This window comes from Muntiacus reevesi, chromosome 21 (genome assembly GCF_963930625.1).
Source record: "Muntiacus reevesi chromosome 21, mMunRee1.1, whole genome shotgun sequence".
Taxonomy (NCBI): Eukaryota; Metazoa; Chordata; class Mammalia; order Artiodactyla; family Cervidae; genus Muntiacus; species Muntiacus reevesi.
Window position 1 is genome coordinate 13,452,348 of NC_089269.1, and position 17,427 is coordinate 13,469,774.

At 41.6% G+C, this 17,427-nt stretch overlaps 1 protein-coding gene across 1 annotated transcript in view; it reads left to right on the forward strand.

Moving 5' to 3' along the window:
- The window catches only part of GABRR3 (gamma-aminobutyric acid type A receptor subunit rho3), a 45,680-nt gene that overhangs the window by 14,280 nt on the left and 13,973 nt on the right, over positions 1–17,427 (forward strand). The window contains exons 3-7 of the mRNA XM_065913802.1: positions 2,018–2,085; positions 4,169–4,392; positions 8,524–8,606; positions 9,661–9,801; positions 15,794–15,946. Coding sequence (XP_065769874.1) covers positions 2,018–2,085; positions 4,169–4,392; positions 8,524–8,606; positions 9,661–9,801; positions 15,794–15,946 — 669 coding nt within the window. The remainder of the gene's footprint in view (positions 1–2,017; positions 2,086–4,168; positions 4,393–8,523; positions 8,607–9,660; positions 9,802–15,793; positions 15,947–17,427) is intronic.

Below are 17,427 nucleotides of genomic sequence, written 5' to 3' on the forward strand. Positions count from 1 at the left end.
ATCCCGGAAGGCCAGACAGGGCCAGGGAGGAGATCTTTGCATGAAGTGTATATTTTGATAGCTCTACCAACTAAAGAGGTCTTCCCCCGTGACTCAGCGGTAAAGAATTCATCTGCAATGCAGGAGATGTGGGTTCGATCCCTGGGTTGGGAAGATCCCCTGAAAGACGACATGGCAACCCACTCCAGTATTCCTGCCTGGAGAATTCCATGGACAGAGGAGCCTGGAGGGCTATAGTCCGCAAGGATGCAAAGAGTTGGACATGACTGAAGCGACTGACTACTCACAGACACATCAATTGAAGAAAAAAGGCAAAACAAAATAAAAGCATCAGAGCTAAACCTGATAAAGGAATAATACTGAGCTGTTCCCAAACTTAATCATAATTATCACTAAACAATATTTTAATAGAATTGTCATTATTAATACTATTGGAAGTAATTGGTCCAGTATGGCAGGAAGTAGCTAGTGGTTGAGATGCAAGTAAGGTATTTCTGAAACAGAAATATATTCCAGTGACAGGCCCAGTTGCCTGGCTAGTTGAAATCCTGGAAAGTAATGAATAATATCGAGGGTTTAGATTTATAAAAGAGCAAATCTGTGTAGATAAAGTGAAGGTAATGTCAGCCAATTAATGGGGGGCTAGGCATAGATGGTCCACAGGGACTGGTGAGGCGTGTCTTGTTTTATAATGTGTTATATTGGGGTTTCCCTGGTGGCTCAGATGGTAAGAGAATCCATCTGCAATGCAGGAGACCCCAGTTCAATCCCTGGGTTGGGAAGATCCCCTGGAGAAGGGAGTGGCTACCCACTCCAGTATTCTTGTCTGGATAATCCCATGGACAGAGGAGCCTGGCAGGCTACAGTCCCATGGGTTCCCAAAGAGTCAGACACGACTGAGTGACTAAGCGTACACACACAGTACATTTAAAACACAATAATTTGGTGCTTTATTAAATTATATGCACATATATGTCACATGTAGCATATCCAGACAATGAGGAATGAAGTCTTTTTGGCCTGTCCCTTCTAAATACCAAAATCTTGTCTGAAATAACCACTTAGGATCCATCTAGGCAAGATTTCTGTTCTTTTCCAACAATAGTTGAAAGCATTTTTTAATTAAGGGCTATAAAGTTTGAGAATTGGTCACTGTGGAAAGAAAACATATGAAGAGTCTATGTATAAATATTCAAATTATTTGAAAATCTATATACATCAGGGTTTTCCAGGTTGTGCTAGTGGTAAAGAATCCACTGCCAGCGCAGGAGACACAGGAGACATGGGTTTGATCCCTGGGTCAGGAAGATCCGCTGGAGGAGGAAATGGCAACCCACTCCAGTATTTCTGGCCTGGAAAATCCTATGGACAGAGGAGCCTGGCAGGCTACAGTCCATGGAGTTGCAAAGAGTTGGACACGACTGAGCATGCACACATAAATGCATCAAATTTCATACACAGTACTAACTAATTAGTATCAGCATCCCCTCACGCAGGAAGAGAGGAAACCCTCTGTAGAGTGTAACAAGGAATCGTCTTGGTCTCAGATTGTTCTCTGGGCACGTGAGCCTGATTCTGTGAGACCCAACTGCACACAAATCTAGAACTTGCCTGTCTGAAGTTGCTCCCGTTCTGATTTCCAGAATACTCTCAGCATTCACATGTCTAAGGATGTTGCTTCACCCCAAATGCAAGTTATGGCTTCTGTTTATCATGAGGGGACATTTCTGAATGTGCAGCAGCCCTGGGCAGCGCTGTTGCCAGTGTATACCTCTAGCTTGCCCACGTGGAAGAGACTGATTTTTCGGCAAGAGAGGAAAGGCTTCCACATTTGCCAAAATCATGAACTTTGTGCTAGTCTGCTCCCTGAATATGTAATAATATATCAATAGATAATTGAGAAATTTATCATTAAAACTTGAAAAGTAATTCATTTGCAGCATTGATCTCTCTCCATTTTAAATGATTCCAAAAATAAGCCTGATTCCTCACTATATTCTCATTCTTCTTTCTGAAGGGTCTCCAGTGCCAGTGGGTATAGATATCCAGGTTGAAAGTATTGACAGCATTTCAGAGGTTGACATGGTAAGTTTCTCCCTGAGATGCTTTCTTCTGAAAGGATAGATTCTCAGTACTGTCAAAATCACTGACATTTTAATAAATCATCTTAATTATGCATGTTATTTATTTTTCCTGCTTTGCTTAATAAAGCTGAAGCTGCTTTATTCTTTTTAACTATTCTCTCTGCCCCAGATTATAATTCTCATTCCTTTCTTTCTCTTCTCCTTTTCTTCCCTTGGCTTTCCAGTGTCCCGAAGGACGGGATATACTTAGCTATGCAACTTGAACCTTGGTACTCAGTATCAGCAAAAACTAACTTGTCTGCATTCTCCATGCCCAATTTGAAAAAAAATGATCAAGTGATCCCCGGTGTTGGCTTCTTTTGCTTCTCATTTATCAATTTCTCACCCTCCCTTATTTCACCCTGAAGTCACTTTCAATCTCTTTCGCTTTGTCCTGCTATCCTCCCAGTGGCAGTTCAGCCTGCTTCCCATGATAGCGCCAAGCAGCGGTGATGCTGGTGCCTCGCCGACATGTACCAGTGTCTGCCATTTGACTTCACAGGCTCAGCGTTTGCCCAGCGCCCTTCAGATCAGACTGAGCATCTAAACACAAACATATGCCTATTAAAGCAATCCATGCAGTAACCCACAGGATTCCCTGTGGAACGGTGTTATGGTAATGAATGAACCATTGTATTTATTCACTCTTACCCTCATTCAAAATTACACGTGGCTGGTGCTCCCAGATTAACCCAGAGCAATAATACAATGCACCTCTATTCTGATCCTAAGAAAAACAGATGAGCTCATTATTACTTGATGACTTGTTTGTGGTTTGCTGAGATTTGTCCTTCACGCGCCTAATAAATGTTGAAGTTCTATTATATGTGTTATTTCAAGAAGAATTTGAGTGTTGTTGGCAAATAAATGATAGTAAGAAGTAAGCAGTTGGGAAATGTGAAACAACATATTGTCATTGCCTACATCCTGTAACTTAGGTGAAGATAGGAGAATTTCTATTCAAACAAACAAAATACTCATACCTGAGAGCCAAACAAGACTCAAATAATTGATTAAGCAAATTTTTTTCTGCGAAAATAATGTTAATCTAGCTTTCCCCCCTCATCCTCGCCTCCTTACAACTGGAATGCATATAAACAATTTAAAATCCTGACTCATACTGGATCAGAATCTCTGAGAACTAGCTTCTAGGGGATGTGCCATATTAACAAATGCACAAGTGATTTTTGGCACACTACAATTCCAGTACCATCATTTCCTGGTATTTCTTCTGTGTCTCGAGCTGAAGATCACCATCTCTCTCTCAGGACCTCTGTCAACATTGCTGTTGTTTAGTGGTTCAGTTGTGTCTGACTCTTGCAACCCCAGGGACTGTAGCCCACCAGGCTCCTCTGTCCATGGGATTCTCCAGGCATGAATACTGGAATGGGATACCATTCTCTTCTCCGGGGGATCTTATCGATCCAAGGATTGACCCACATCTCCTGCACTGCAGGAGGATTCTTTACCACTGAGCCACCTGGGAAGCCCCTCTGACAACATGGTTTCCATTAAAATGCTTAAAAACACCAATAAATGTTGTGTTCAGGTTCTTATAGGACTGTAGTTTATTCAACTTGGGGAGGACTGCTTTAACAAAAACAGTAGAAATATATGGGTATAAAATCAATCAGAAAAGTGAATATTTATTTACAGTGAGAGAAAAAGCAAGCTAAAATACCAGAAAAAATCAAAATAAAATACCAGACCATGAAGTTTCAGGCCCCTCTCTTCTGAGATCATCTTAGGTGAGTCACCAGAGTGCTCAGGTAGAAATGTGTCCCACTTATAACCTGTTTCCCCTCAGCAACTTGAATACTTGATGGTTTTCAGAAACTCTCAGCATTCACCAGAGTCCAGGTGAGGAGAGGCTCTGTGACGGAAGCTCAGTAGCTTCATTCTGAATCTACCTGAAGATATAATATAAGGTATTCAAGCACAGGTCGCTAACACCTATGGAAACCAGTGGAGACTGATAGTACTGACTGGTCATCCTGAACCATATTTCTGCGGGCCTTGACTTCTCTCTTTTTCTCCCTGCCTAGGACTTTACAATGACTTTTTATCTCAGACATTACTGGAAAGATGAAAGGCTCGCCTTTCCCAGCAAGACCAACAAAAGCATGACTTTTGATCATAGATTAATCAAAAAGATTTGGGTGCCTGATATCTTCTTTGTCCATTCTAAGAGATCCTTCATCCATGACACGACTGTGGAGAACATCATGCTGCGTGTCCACCCTGATGGAAACGTCCTCTTCAGTGTCAGGTGAGGAGGGCTGTCTCCTGCCTAGGGCTCCGTGCACCACCCCATCTGCACCAGCACCAGGGGGACCCACTGCAGGCTGAACTCCCAGTATTGCCGTGTTTAGTGACGCTGGAGCTTCAGACACAAGCAGAAGATTCGACTTTTTTCCTGATTCTAACTCCCAGGTTTTGTTCCTTTAATGACTTTTGGTAATTAGTATTTTGTTTATTCTTTTAAAGATTTATTTATTTACGCACTGGCTGCGGTGGGTCTTCGTTACTGCATGCGGGCTTTCTCTAGTTGCAGAGAGCAGGACTACTTTTCAGGGTGGCATGCAGGCTTCTCCTTGCAGCGGCTTCTCTTGGTGCAGGGCGCCGGCTGTAGGCACGTGGGCTTCAGAAGTTCCAGCGCCTGGGCTCAGTAGTTGGGGCACGCAGGCTTAGTTGCTCCAAGACATGTGGACTCTTCTGCACCAGGGATCGGGCCAGTCCCTTGCATTGCAAGGCGGATTCTTAACCACTGGAACACCAGGGAAGCCCCTGACTTCCGGGTTTTAAAGAATGACTTCCTAATCTAACTGTACCCACTCTGGGCATATATTGAAGAATGATAGGAAATCAGGTTGGACAAAATGGAGCTGAATGATGGATATCCTTAAGAGTCTAACCCACAGTTTTTTTATAAGTACCCATAACTGCTTTTCCTCCTCACCAATGCCACCCTCACCCTGCACCCCACCAAGCAGCCTTGGAATCTTGGATTAACTAAATGATTTTGTTAAGTATGTCCTTCACTCTTCACATAAGGATATAGTCATCATGCACGTTACCCCTAATTTCTTCATTTAAAAATTGTTGAAAATGAAAAACAAAATTTTAATTTAAAATATTTGATCTGTGCTAATGGACCTATCCAAATGATAAATAAGAGTTCTGTATTCTGTTGGATATAAAAAAAATAAATAAAATATTTGTTCAGACACTGTGCTATATTCGGAGAAGGCAATGGCACCCCACTCCAGTGCTCTTGCCTGGAAAATTCAATGGGCAGAGGAACCTGGTGGGCTGCAGTCCATGGGGTCGGGAAGAGTCGGACACAACTGAGCGAGTTCACTTTCACTTTTCACTTTCATGCATTGGAGAAGGCAATGACAACCCACTGCAGTGTTCTTGCCTGGAGAATCCCAGGGACGGGGGAGCCTGGTGGGCTGCTGTCTATGGGGTGGCACAGAGTTGGACACGACTGAAGCGACTTAGCAGCAGCAGCAGTATGCTATAATATCCCTCTTTACTATAATATTTTTTTTTTAGCCTAAGGAGTTCAGTGCTTACTGACTTACCATAGGTAACCTTAAAAATGTTTGGTAAATCCCAGAAATTCATTTTTTAAAATGTCTTAGAAATCCCAGAAAGATTCAGTAGTAAACTGAAAAAGAAGTTAGCTCTCCAGACGATATCCGTGTCCTAATCTCTGGAACCTAGGAAGGTTACTTTATTGGGGGGTGGGGGAAAACTATGCAGATGTGATTAAATAAAAGGTCTGGAGACAAGGAAATCATTCTGGGTTATCTGGGTGGGACTAAATGCAATCATCAGTGTCCTTGTTAGAGAAAGGCAGAGGGAGGATTTGACGCACTTGGAAGAACATGAAGCAGTGTGATGGTGAAGATGGACTGGAGTGACGCAACCACCAGCCCAGGAATGCTGGCGACTTCCGGGAACTGTGAGAAGCAAAGGATGAATCTCACCCTAGAAATTCAGGAGGAGGCAGGGTCCTTCTGACACCTTGGTTTCAGTCCAGTGATGCTCATTTCAAACTTCAGGCCTCCAGAACTGTGAGAGAATAAATTTCTGTTGTATTAAACCGCCAAGTTTATGGTGATTGTTTACAATGAAAATATGTTCTTTTTATTCACTAAAAACACCTTCCTCGCTCTAGCACAAAGATTCTGTTACCGGACATTTTATAAAAAGCTATCAGTGTTTTTTAAAAAAATGAAATGAGAAGAAAGTACCACTTTTCATAAGAACTTTTACGTCAGAGGTAACCTAGGACTCTAACAGGTACTGGAATCAAGCCTTAGTAGGAATCAGCAACTGAACAGCAGCATCTGGCCAAGAAATCAACTGTTTTAAATTAATTTTTTTGATGAGGGGATATCCACTGGAGAAGTAGCTCAGTGAATTGTCCTTACCCTGCACATTCCAAAGAAGGATTTGGCTCTTGCCTGGCTCCTGGGAAATAACCTACAAGCCCTTGTAATATCCTGCCTGATAAGTGTGTCTTTGTTTACCCAAAGACCTTGAGCCGCGTGGTATCAACTTGACCTCTGGAGGGGCTACAGACCAAGATCAGTCATGACTATGTGACCAACCCTCAGTTAATGCTTTGAACCCCTGGGCTCACATAGCCCTGCCCACTAGAACAGGACAACTGGAGACTTGTTCCTGGTTTTTCCTGGAACCTGCCCTGTGCATCTGAATTTCATTGCTGACTTTAACTGGTAGCCTTTCATTGCAATAAATGATTAGCTGTTAGTATAACAGCTTTGATGAGTTCTATAAGTCCTGCAGAAACTTGAACCTGAGGTTGGTCTGGCGATCTCTGAACCCAGAAGGACTCAGAATTGTTGTCTGCACAGCCACTTCAGCTGACAGCAGAGCCAGTTCAAGCCCAGAGCCAGGTCACCTGGTTTCAGTCTTGGTTCTGACACCGTCTACCAACAAAAAGTCTCTCCTTGACCAAATTCTACTGTGTCCTCTGAACTGTCTTCTCACTTTGGCCCCAATTTTGAGTTTCCGTTTCTGTCTCTGCATAGTCAGTTTAGCCAGAGTCCCCCATCCTCAATGTCTGATCACCCTCCATATCTGATAAGGTTCCTCATCCACCTCTCCAGCCCCCAGCTGACATCTGACCACCCTGGCCTCCTTCAGCAAGAATTCTGTTAGGTCCATTTAGCCAGGTTCTCCCAACCCCTTATGCTGCCTCTTAGTAATTTTCCATCCACCGACTTGCACTCCCCTCCCCCCCCCCCCCCCCCGGCCTCCTTTTTCCTTTGCTATAAATTTCCAGTTGTTATGTTTGGAGTTGATCCCAATCTCTCCTCCCAATTAAAAAAAAAAAAAATTATAGTAGCTCTCCTAAATAGAGTCTACCTTACCATTTTTTAAACAAGTGTCATGAATAATTTTTTCCTTAACACTGTCTACCTACTCTCCTTGGCTGTTAATTTATTTATGTGTACTCTGAAGGAAGGAGACTGAAAGACTTCAGAAGTCCTTTTCTAAAGTACCAGGAAGATGCTAAAATGAGTATGTTTTGTGTCGCAAGGTTATCCAGACCCCTCCCTGGCTTGGCATTTTCCTGCATGACTATTGACAGTAGAATTCAATGCACAGCAGATAAAATGATTTTCCCCCTCTGACTAACTGAGGGTCGCCATGGGTAGGAGCAGCTGTTGCTTTTGTTTTTTGCAGACCTGCTCAGGGGCCTTTTATGAACCTCTGACCTGCTTCTGTGGGTACCACAGTTCAGCAGCCTCTGCCTGAAGCCAGGAAAAGCTAGGAGGATATAAAATGTGAAGAACAGCCCTCATCAGTATGTAAGCCCTTTGACTTAATAGCACCTGAATTATGCATTGTGCACTTAGATCTATAACTGAAAATGCTGCAGGCTTTCCCCTCACTCCTGCAAAGATAATTTTCTCAGGTAAACTTGCTTTGTGAAGGAAACCTTTACTCATAGGTTTTTATTACCACCATTCCAGCTCTTTATTACTGGAAACTATTTAAGTGTGAATCTTCCAAAAAGCAGAAAATATTTAAGTCTATTTAAAGTCTTCTCGCTTTGAAGTGTGTTTTTCTGAAGACATCCGAGCCAGAAAACATAGAGGAAGCTGACCAGGAAATGGTGAGATCAGAAGCAATTCTTACAGCAGGAATTCACTCATTAACTCTGGGTCTTAAGCAATCACCCACCTTCCTGGGTTTGCTTCCTTATGGGTTACTTGGATAGAAGATGGTAACACCTGTTTGGCATTATTCTTCAAAGGTGCACAAAACAGGCAGAGTGTCAGATAGCTTTAAGCTACATTACTTATTTGACCATGTGGTGAAATGACCTGCAGTTTTCTTTTTCTTATTCTTCCTATAGGATAACTGTTTCAGCAATGTGCTTTATGGATTTCAGCAGGTTTCCTCTTGACACTCAAAATTGTTCCCTTGAACTGGAAAGCTGTAAGTGTAAACTCCCGAAGGAGTGAGTACCTGTGGTCTGAACACATCATCACATACTTGCAGTAAATAAACAGACTCTTAACATGTGAACATTTTGATATAAGTTAAATATGTTTATGCAAAATAGCTTATCGGTTGGTTGGTTTTTTTGATAAGAATGATGATGGCAAATTATCTCACAGATGAGAAGATAAAAGAGTCAAGAAAAAAATGTTTTGGTAACTACATATTCTGCAGTTTCCACAATGATTTTAAAGGAACAGCTCCCTAAAAAGGTGTATTCTTGCTAATGTTATTAACATAGAGTGGCAAATTTAGAAAACTCTGCCATTTATGTTCTCATATGAATCCCAGCCTTCCATTAAGTATACCTTGTTTCCCCAGAAAAACCCAGCTCTAGATATAGATCACCTAGTCAAAGCCCTGTCAAAGGGCATCTGAGCCAGAGCCCTGTCAATTACTTAGATCCACACCCCACCCCAGCTATTTTTGACATGACTTATTAAAAGCTGACTGCAATTTTTCATGATGCAGGTAAAGTGCTGGGACTCTCAGTGGATGTCTCCTACAGAGACAATTCTCCCCAAACCCATTGGAAACTCTCTGTCACACTATTTGATCTTACAAGAAAATTTTCTACAAGCCCAGCTCACTTTGCAGTTTCATCCAAGAGGGTCACAAAACCAAAGTTTGAGGCCGAAAGCCTTGGCATCAGGCCTGTGAGTGAGAGGCGGTGCTGTGACATCACAATGCACACAGATAGGGGAGCAGCTGTTTGGAGAGTTTTTAAAGCATCATGTGAGCACGAGAAAACCCAACCACACTCTGTCAGTAATCAGGGCCTAATTTGGGAGGGTTTTTGTTTTTGTTTTTGTTTTTGTTTTTTACTTATATGGGTAAATGGGTATTATCAGTCTTTTGGCAAAGATATATTTCAGAACCATGACATTGGACCAGACCCTGGGGATACAGAACTTTATAAAACACCATCATGGACCTCGTGGAACTTACAGGAGCTCATTCTAATTGCAGGGATGTTATTTTCTTGTCTTAGATGCCTACAATGAGGAGGATCTAATGCTGTACTGGAAACATGGAAACAAGTCCCTAAACACCGATGAGCATATTTCCCTGTCTCAGTTTTTCGTTGAGGAATTCAGTGCGTCCAGTGGATTTGCTTTCTATAGCAGCACAGGTTCAGTATTTTATGTGGACAAGTCATGAGCATTTATTGAGCATCTGCTGTCTGCAAAGCACATGAGGCTTGTCCTGAGTCCAAACAAGCCTCCCATTTGACCAATAACATCATCCTTCTTTTCCCAGCAGCCGTTTCTATCTTTGCAATACAGGTCTTCTTCAGCTGACAATGGGGTACCTCCCAGTAAACCCATCATGAGTTGAAATACGTTTAATACACCTAACCTCCTGAACATCATAAAGTAGCATCAGTTCAGTTCAATCGCTCAGTCGTGTCCGACTCTTTGCGACCCCATGAATTGCAGCACACCAGTCCTCCCTGTCCATCACCAACTCCCGGAGTTTACTCAAACTCATGTCCACCGAGTTGGTGATGCCATCCAGCCATCTCATCCTCTGTCGTTCCCTTCTCCTCCTGCCCCCAATCCCTCCCAGCATCAGGGTCTTTTCCAATGAGTCAACTCTTCGCATGAGGTGGCCAAAGTACTGGAGTTTCAGCTTCAGCATCAGTCCTTCCAATGAATACCCAGGACTGATCTCCTTTAGGATGGACTGGTTGGATCTCCTTGCAGTCCAAGGGACTCTCAAGAGTCTTCCCCAACACCACAGTTCAAAAGCATCAATTTTTTGGTGTTCAGCTTTCTTCACAGTCCAACTCTCGCATCCATACATGACCACTGGAAAAACCATAGCCTTGACCAGACGGACCTTTGTTGGCAAAGTAATGTCTCTGCTTTTTAATATGCTTTCTAGGTTGGTCATAGCTTTTCTTTCAAGGAGTAAACATCTTTTAATTTCATGGCTGCAGTCACCATCTGCAGTGATTTTGGAGCCCCAAAAAATAGTCTGACACTGTTTCCACTGTCTCCCCATCTATTTCCCATGAGGTGATGGGACCAGATGCCATGATCTTAGTTTTCTGAATGTTGAACCTCAAGCCAACTTTTTCACTCTCCTCTTTCACTTACACTAAGAGGCTTTTTAGTTCCTCTTCACTTTCTGCCATAAGGGTGGTGTCATCTGCATATCTGAGGTTACTGATATTTCTTCTGGGAATCTTGATTCCAGCTTGTGCTTCTTCCAGCCCAGCGTTTTTCATGATGTACTCTTCATATAAGTTAAATAAGCAGGGTGACAATATACAGCCTTGACATACTCCTTTTCCTATTTGGAACCAGTCTGTTGTTCCAGGTCCAGTTCTAACTGTTGCTTCCTGACCTGCATACAGGTTTCTCAAGAGGCAGGTCAGGTGGTCTGGTATTCCCATCTCTTTCAGAATTTTCCACAGTTTATTGTGATCCACTAAAGTAGCGTAGCCAACCTTAAACAGGCTCAGAACACTTACATTAGTCTATGGTTGGGCAAATCATCTAATGCAAATCCTATCTTAAAATAAAGTGTTGACTATGTCCTGTAATGCAATTGGACACGGTACTGAAACTGAAGAAACACAATGGTTGTCTGGGTACCAAATGATTGTAAGTATATCAGCTGTTTGCCCTCAAGATTATGGGACTGATCAAGAGCTGGCTTGCTGCTGCTGCCCAGCATCATGCCAGAACATATGGCTAGCATGGGAAAAGATCACAATTCAAAACTGGAAGTACAGGTTCTACTGATTATGCATCACTTTTGTACCATCATAAAGTCAAAATAAGTCAAAGCACCCTAGGTCAGATACCATCTGTACACATTTCTGTCTTTATCATGTAAACACCTTTAACTCAATGTCTTGCTTTCTCTAGGCCCCAGCAGTCTACTCTTCATAGAGCAGAGTGTTCTTTTGAAAATGTAAAGAGCACAATTCTTTCCTGTTAAAACCCTGCGGTGTTTTTCCACCAAGCTTAAGGCAGAATTTAAGCTTCTCATCATGGCCCACAGGCCCTCCATGATCTCTCTCTGCCTAAGGCTCTGACCTCACCAACCACGGCGACCTGGTCTCCCCACTTCTTGCTTGCCTTCAGACACACCCGCCTCATTCCACCTGCAGGAGTTCTGCTTTCAGCTTTCTTTGCCTGGCATATTTTCCCTGATTTTTTCATGACCAGATTCCTCATTTTGCTCAGAACTTTATTCAAATATCATCTCCTCAAAGAGTGCTTTCCTAGCCATCCAGTGGAAAATAAACGGCCCTCCCCACCATTCCACATGTGTATTTGTCTTCACGGCACTAACCCCCTCCTGAAACACATCTCTGTCTGACTGCTTTCTTGTCTGAGTGCCTGACTAGAGAGAGTGCAGGGATCCATCTGTCTGCCTTGTTCTCTGTCACCCAGAACAGCAAGCATGCCTGGGGCGTGATAGATGCTCAATAAATAGCAACTGAATGACTTGATCAGTAAAGTGATTCTTGCACTTTATATGCCTATGAGAAGTAAGTACAGATATTGGGGAAATTTTCTATTTTATTTCAAAACTTCTGTATTTTTGTTGTTGTTACACAAACATACTTTATAATGAGAAGGATTAAAATGGGCCCCTGTATGTGTGTGCGCTCAGTCAGTAAGTCATATCTGACACTTTTGTGACCCCATGGACTGTAGACCACCAGGCTCCTCTGTCCATAGGACTTTTCCGGCAAAATACTGGAGAGGGTTACCATTTTCTTCTCCAGGGGATCTTCCCAACTCAGGATCAAACCCAAGTCTCCTGCATTGTAGGCAGATTCTTTACCCCCAGCACCGCCTGGGAGCCCAAAATAGGCCCCTAACATTACTTTTTTTAAAAGAGAAGAATAAAGCATTTTGAAAGTTGTATTCAAATATCAAATCATTAATGATATCTGAGTTCATTCAAGCATTTCTTAGGTTTCAAAAAGATCAGCATTTAGAAGTTTATTTTAGTTCACAAGTAGGCAATAGTTCTTCACATTATCCATGAATTACCAAACAAGGTCACCTGAGAGCCAAATTCAAGTGTTTTTCTCAAATTAAACATATTAGTTTCATAAAAATATTTTATATTTTGTCTTCATTCCTATCTTCAAAACAACCACCATAACTGCCACTCTTAAATCAGCTATCCAGAAAAAGACTACAATTCTGGCTTAGTTACAAGAGTCAGAAGTATAATTACAATTATGAAACTTTAGCTTCCGTTTGATAGTTGAGCTGCCAGGTCCTCACTTATTCCCCTTGGCATTGCCTTCACCAATGCTTGTCAACATTAACAAGTTGCTGAGGACCTCTGTCCCCTCGTGCCTCTCAATGTCCCTCAGAATCAAGCCCTGTTAATTTAGAAGGAAAAAGAAATGACTGCTGCCCTTGGGGGATGCGGTGAAGAGTTAATCTTTCTTGCAGTATAATGTAGTGGCTAGAAATACATGCTCTAGAGAGAGACTGTTGTGAGTTCCAATTCTGGCTCTACCACTTATCAGAAATATAATCTTAGACAAGTTGCTTGATCTCCCTCAGCCTCAATTTCCTCATCCTTAAGTTGGTTTCATACTTTCTACCTTGTAGACTTGTAAGGATACATAACTTAACAGTTAATAATTTAACTTAACACTTAATACATAACACTTAACAATAACTTAGGATTCTGTCTTTAAAAATACTAGCTAGTAGCTATCATTTTCACCATTTTTATCAACGTCATCATCTTTAGCCTTTCAACACAGAATGAAGCCTTCACATCAACAGGCCATTGAAGGTGGCCGTCTTTGGATATAAAAATCTTGAACATTGCCTTGGACTAACTGCCCCCTTACTGCCCGCCCCTTCCATGTTCCTGCTGCCAGTTCTCCAGACCTTCTCTCTCTTTCATAAACTTCCTTTTTTTCCTACCATGTGGCAACCAGCTGGAGGCGGGTGGACACTTCCACCCAAAATTTGGTTCAGATGTCAAAACTGGTGATGGCACCAGATGCTGACAGGGTATAAAGAGATTTATTGCTCACATAATGAGGTTGTCTAGAGAGAGCAGAGCAGGCTTCAAAGCACATCTGAAAATGTCTAGAGAGAACAGAAAGGGGCCTCTGACTTGGGGTTCTTTGGTGCTTAGTGGGACTCAAGTGAGGGCTCCTTGCATGGGGCCGTGTTTTCATGGTTTGATCTTCCCATCAGTGCAGAGAGAATATCTGGCTCTCTTCCTAGCCTGCCCAGGTGTGGAGCAGAAGTGAAGCTAGAGAGCTATCAGCAGTCAAATATAAAAATAGAGTCCTACCCTTTTCCATTCCGGAAATGAGAGCTCCACCCCTTCCCAGAGCAGCACGACCTTTCCGGTGGGTCAGGGGAGCTCTTCCCAGCTACAACTTCAATAACAGAACTATCCTTCATCTCCCCTTCCCAGAAAAACTGCAAGACAGAGCAACATGTCTCCTGCTTGGTTGCCAAAAAAAAAAGTTATTCAGAAAATTATGAGTTAAAAAAAGACCTCGTTACCTAAATACTTTTCAGAACATAAGAGCATATGTGTAAGTGTGTCTTTATGAAGTACTTCCCAGCTTTTCCTCATCCCTTATAATCTCACAATAATTATATGAAGCTATAACATCAGAGGTGCTATTATTCCACTCTATAGCCATAATGAAAGTTCTCAATTGCAAACTATAATAAAGTGGGCTGTAACATGGGTAATACAAGACAATGAGTAGCTTTAAAAAGAGGCATATTTTGACTTTAGAGTACACTACATCATGTATCTTTTATTACCCTTGGTAATGAAATTGTTTAGTGTTCCTGAAGCATATCAACTGATAGTGAGAGAAACTAAAATAAGTAGGAAAAATAAGGGTAACCAGCAGTTAATTAAGAATAGAATACTAGGCATACAGTCTGCAAAGTCAGTGCAGATTGACGAGGTGTATATTTTAGGCTAAGTGCCTAAATGTTTGTCTGATCTGTCTAGTACGTTTGCCATCCTGGGTTAAGAAATTACTACTGAGGGAGTAGAAGAGTTCTCCAACTTTGCAACTTCTATAATTTAATTTTATTATTTTTAAGCTATAGTCTCTGTGACCTGAATAATTTGGATCACAGTAAACTACATTTGTAATGGAAAAATTAATCTTACCACTTATTTATAAAAAGTATATTTTCATTTTTTTCATTATTCATTGCTTACTTTAGAAAAGATTTAATACGACTGGCATCGGTTGTAAAATAAAGCAAGATGACATGAAAGAGAAATGTGAGAAAGAAAAATGTAAAATAAGCATAAGTTATCATATAGAATCTAACATGTAGCTATCAGGAAATGGAATCAGAGAAGTCCTATAGAGGGTCCAAAAGTATGCTCTTACCTTCTGAACAAGGAACCAAGGCTGGTTCCTTGCTGCCAATGTGAAATGGGAAATTAAACATCTACACGTATTGACATGACCACAACCGGTGCTTTGATCAGTACAAACTAATACCGACATGAGTTTATATAATTCCAACAAGAGGCAAAGAAACACCATTTGGCTACTTTTCAGCAGATTAGTATAGATAAATTAATGGTACCCTTGAAACTTTGAAATAATAAAAACAGTTTACAGATACTCCCTTCCCCCAGCGCCTCTTTGAGTCCCTAGTTATCTGGATCCTAATTTGGAATCCAATGACAGAGGAGCTGCTGTGAATCTTTTCCTCCAGATGAAATGTTTCATTTCATTTGTTATAGCTCATAAATGGTTTATTGGCTCTTGAATTAGTCATTAGTCATATATTGAAGACTTTTTCACCTGCAGAAACACTGCAAACACAATACGTTTTGGAGAAAGGTCTTTAAAGGCCATCCCACAAAATATAATAACCATTCATCCCCGAACAGCAGATATGAAATTTAAAGGAGAATCTTTGAGTCAGATAATTAAACCTACTGCAGTTCAGTTAGTTCAGCCAACACTGGAAGCCCAGGTCCTATCCCAGTACAGGTTAAACAAGGGTGGGTTAAGTTCCATGTTACCTAAGAGCTTGGAGTCTAAAGAAGCAGGTTATTATCACTAAGTATTGCATTTCCACACAAAAGAAACCTGTTCTGACGAAAACTTTGGCTTTTCCTCATAGGTTGGTATAATAGGCTTTTCATCAACTTTGTGCTAAGGAGGCATATTTTCTTCTTTGTCCTGCAAACCTATTTCCCAGCCATGTTGATGGTAATGCTTTCCTGGGTTTCATTTTGGATCGACCGAAGAGCTGTCCCCGCAAGAGTTTCCTTGGGTGAGTGGTTCTGTACCTTTGTGAAATGTTAATGTGGAATAAATATTAACATTTAACATTAGCATTAGCATTAACATTAGCATCCACGAGGAGGGTGGATGAGTTGGTGATACATGGAGAGGCAAAGAGGGTGATGGGTTAGTAGGGATGGTTATGATGTGCACTCAGTATTTGACTTGACAACTATAGGGCAAATTGTAGCTGGACTCTTTCCTCGGAAACCAAGACATTCAGTACAAAGACTGCACCATCTTGACCCAAGGTGGAGGATAGGAAAGAGAGAGGGTGAAGTTATGAAGCATAAACAGCCTCACTTCACAAATATCTCTTTTCTGCCTTTTAGGAAAACCTCCCCATCTCTTGCCCAAGTTCACTTCACTTTGCCTGACAAACCCTTACGTTGCAGAAGTTTTCAGTTCAAATGAATTCACACTCTACCATTGGTACCTTAATAAATTACCTCTTGGAGAGCCGAATGCTTGAATTTGGAAACACAAGCCTTAGTTTAAAAAAATTAGGGCATAGCCTGTTAATAAATACTAAAATCAGAATCAATTGCAGCAGAATTTTAGGTGTCGTGGCACTTCAGAGGTTTCAAATGGGGAAACATTGCCAGCCTCATTGACAGGTGTGATTGTCACTCTACCTAGAGACATCACAAGCCACTGTCACACACACAGATTTATGGAAACCACTTCAGACCCACTTAGCGGTTTTGATCGAGTCCTTACAGAGTGGAGTTGCCACGCTAAGTACTGAGACAACATCTTACTTAATGAGAACCCAGGAGTCAATCCCACCTGCCTTCTTGGCTGGTTTGGGGCAGAACTCTCTCATTTGGGTTGATTCTATTCTTTCACCCATAACGCTCTATTTAGGGAGAAGATTGTTATTAGTGGTTCACAGTCATCGTAATTATCACACAATTCATTCCAGAAGGAGTGATTTCTAAGTTAATGCTGACAAATTACATGCAAACCTCTAAAGATACTTGAAAGACATAAATTGTCATTAATATTAATGATTTGTTCACCTCTTTCCCCTACTAAAAGTTTCAGTTCACAAGCATTTGAGTCTTGAATGTCTTTAAGGGGAAAAATACCATCTGAATGAGTAACTAAATTATTGTGGCTGTTCCTTCATATCAGACAAGCCTGGTCCTGACGCAGCGGGGCAGTATAGACCCAAAGAGGAGACTCAACGCCCATTTCCAGCCCTTGAGACAGAAGGAGAAAGGCATTCAGTCTCTAAAGGTTTATGGACATGAGTTTCAGTGGGATCCCTGAAGCTAACTGCTTAGCTCTTATATCATGAAAATGACAGCAATAAAAGCTGGCTCTCAGGCAGGTTGGACTGAAAACGCAACAGTGAAATTCTGTGCTTCTTGTGTCTCCAGAGCTAGGAAATTGCTAGGCAGATTTATATACAATAATATACAAATCAGAATTGTCCCTCCTTCATTTTAATAGAACAAACATTTC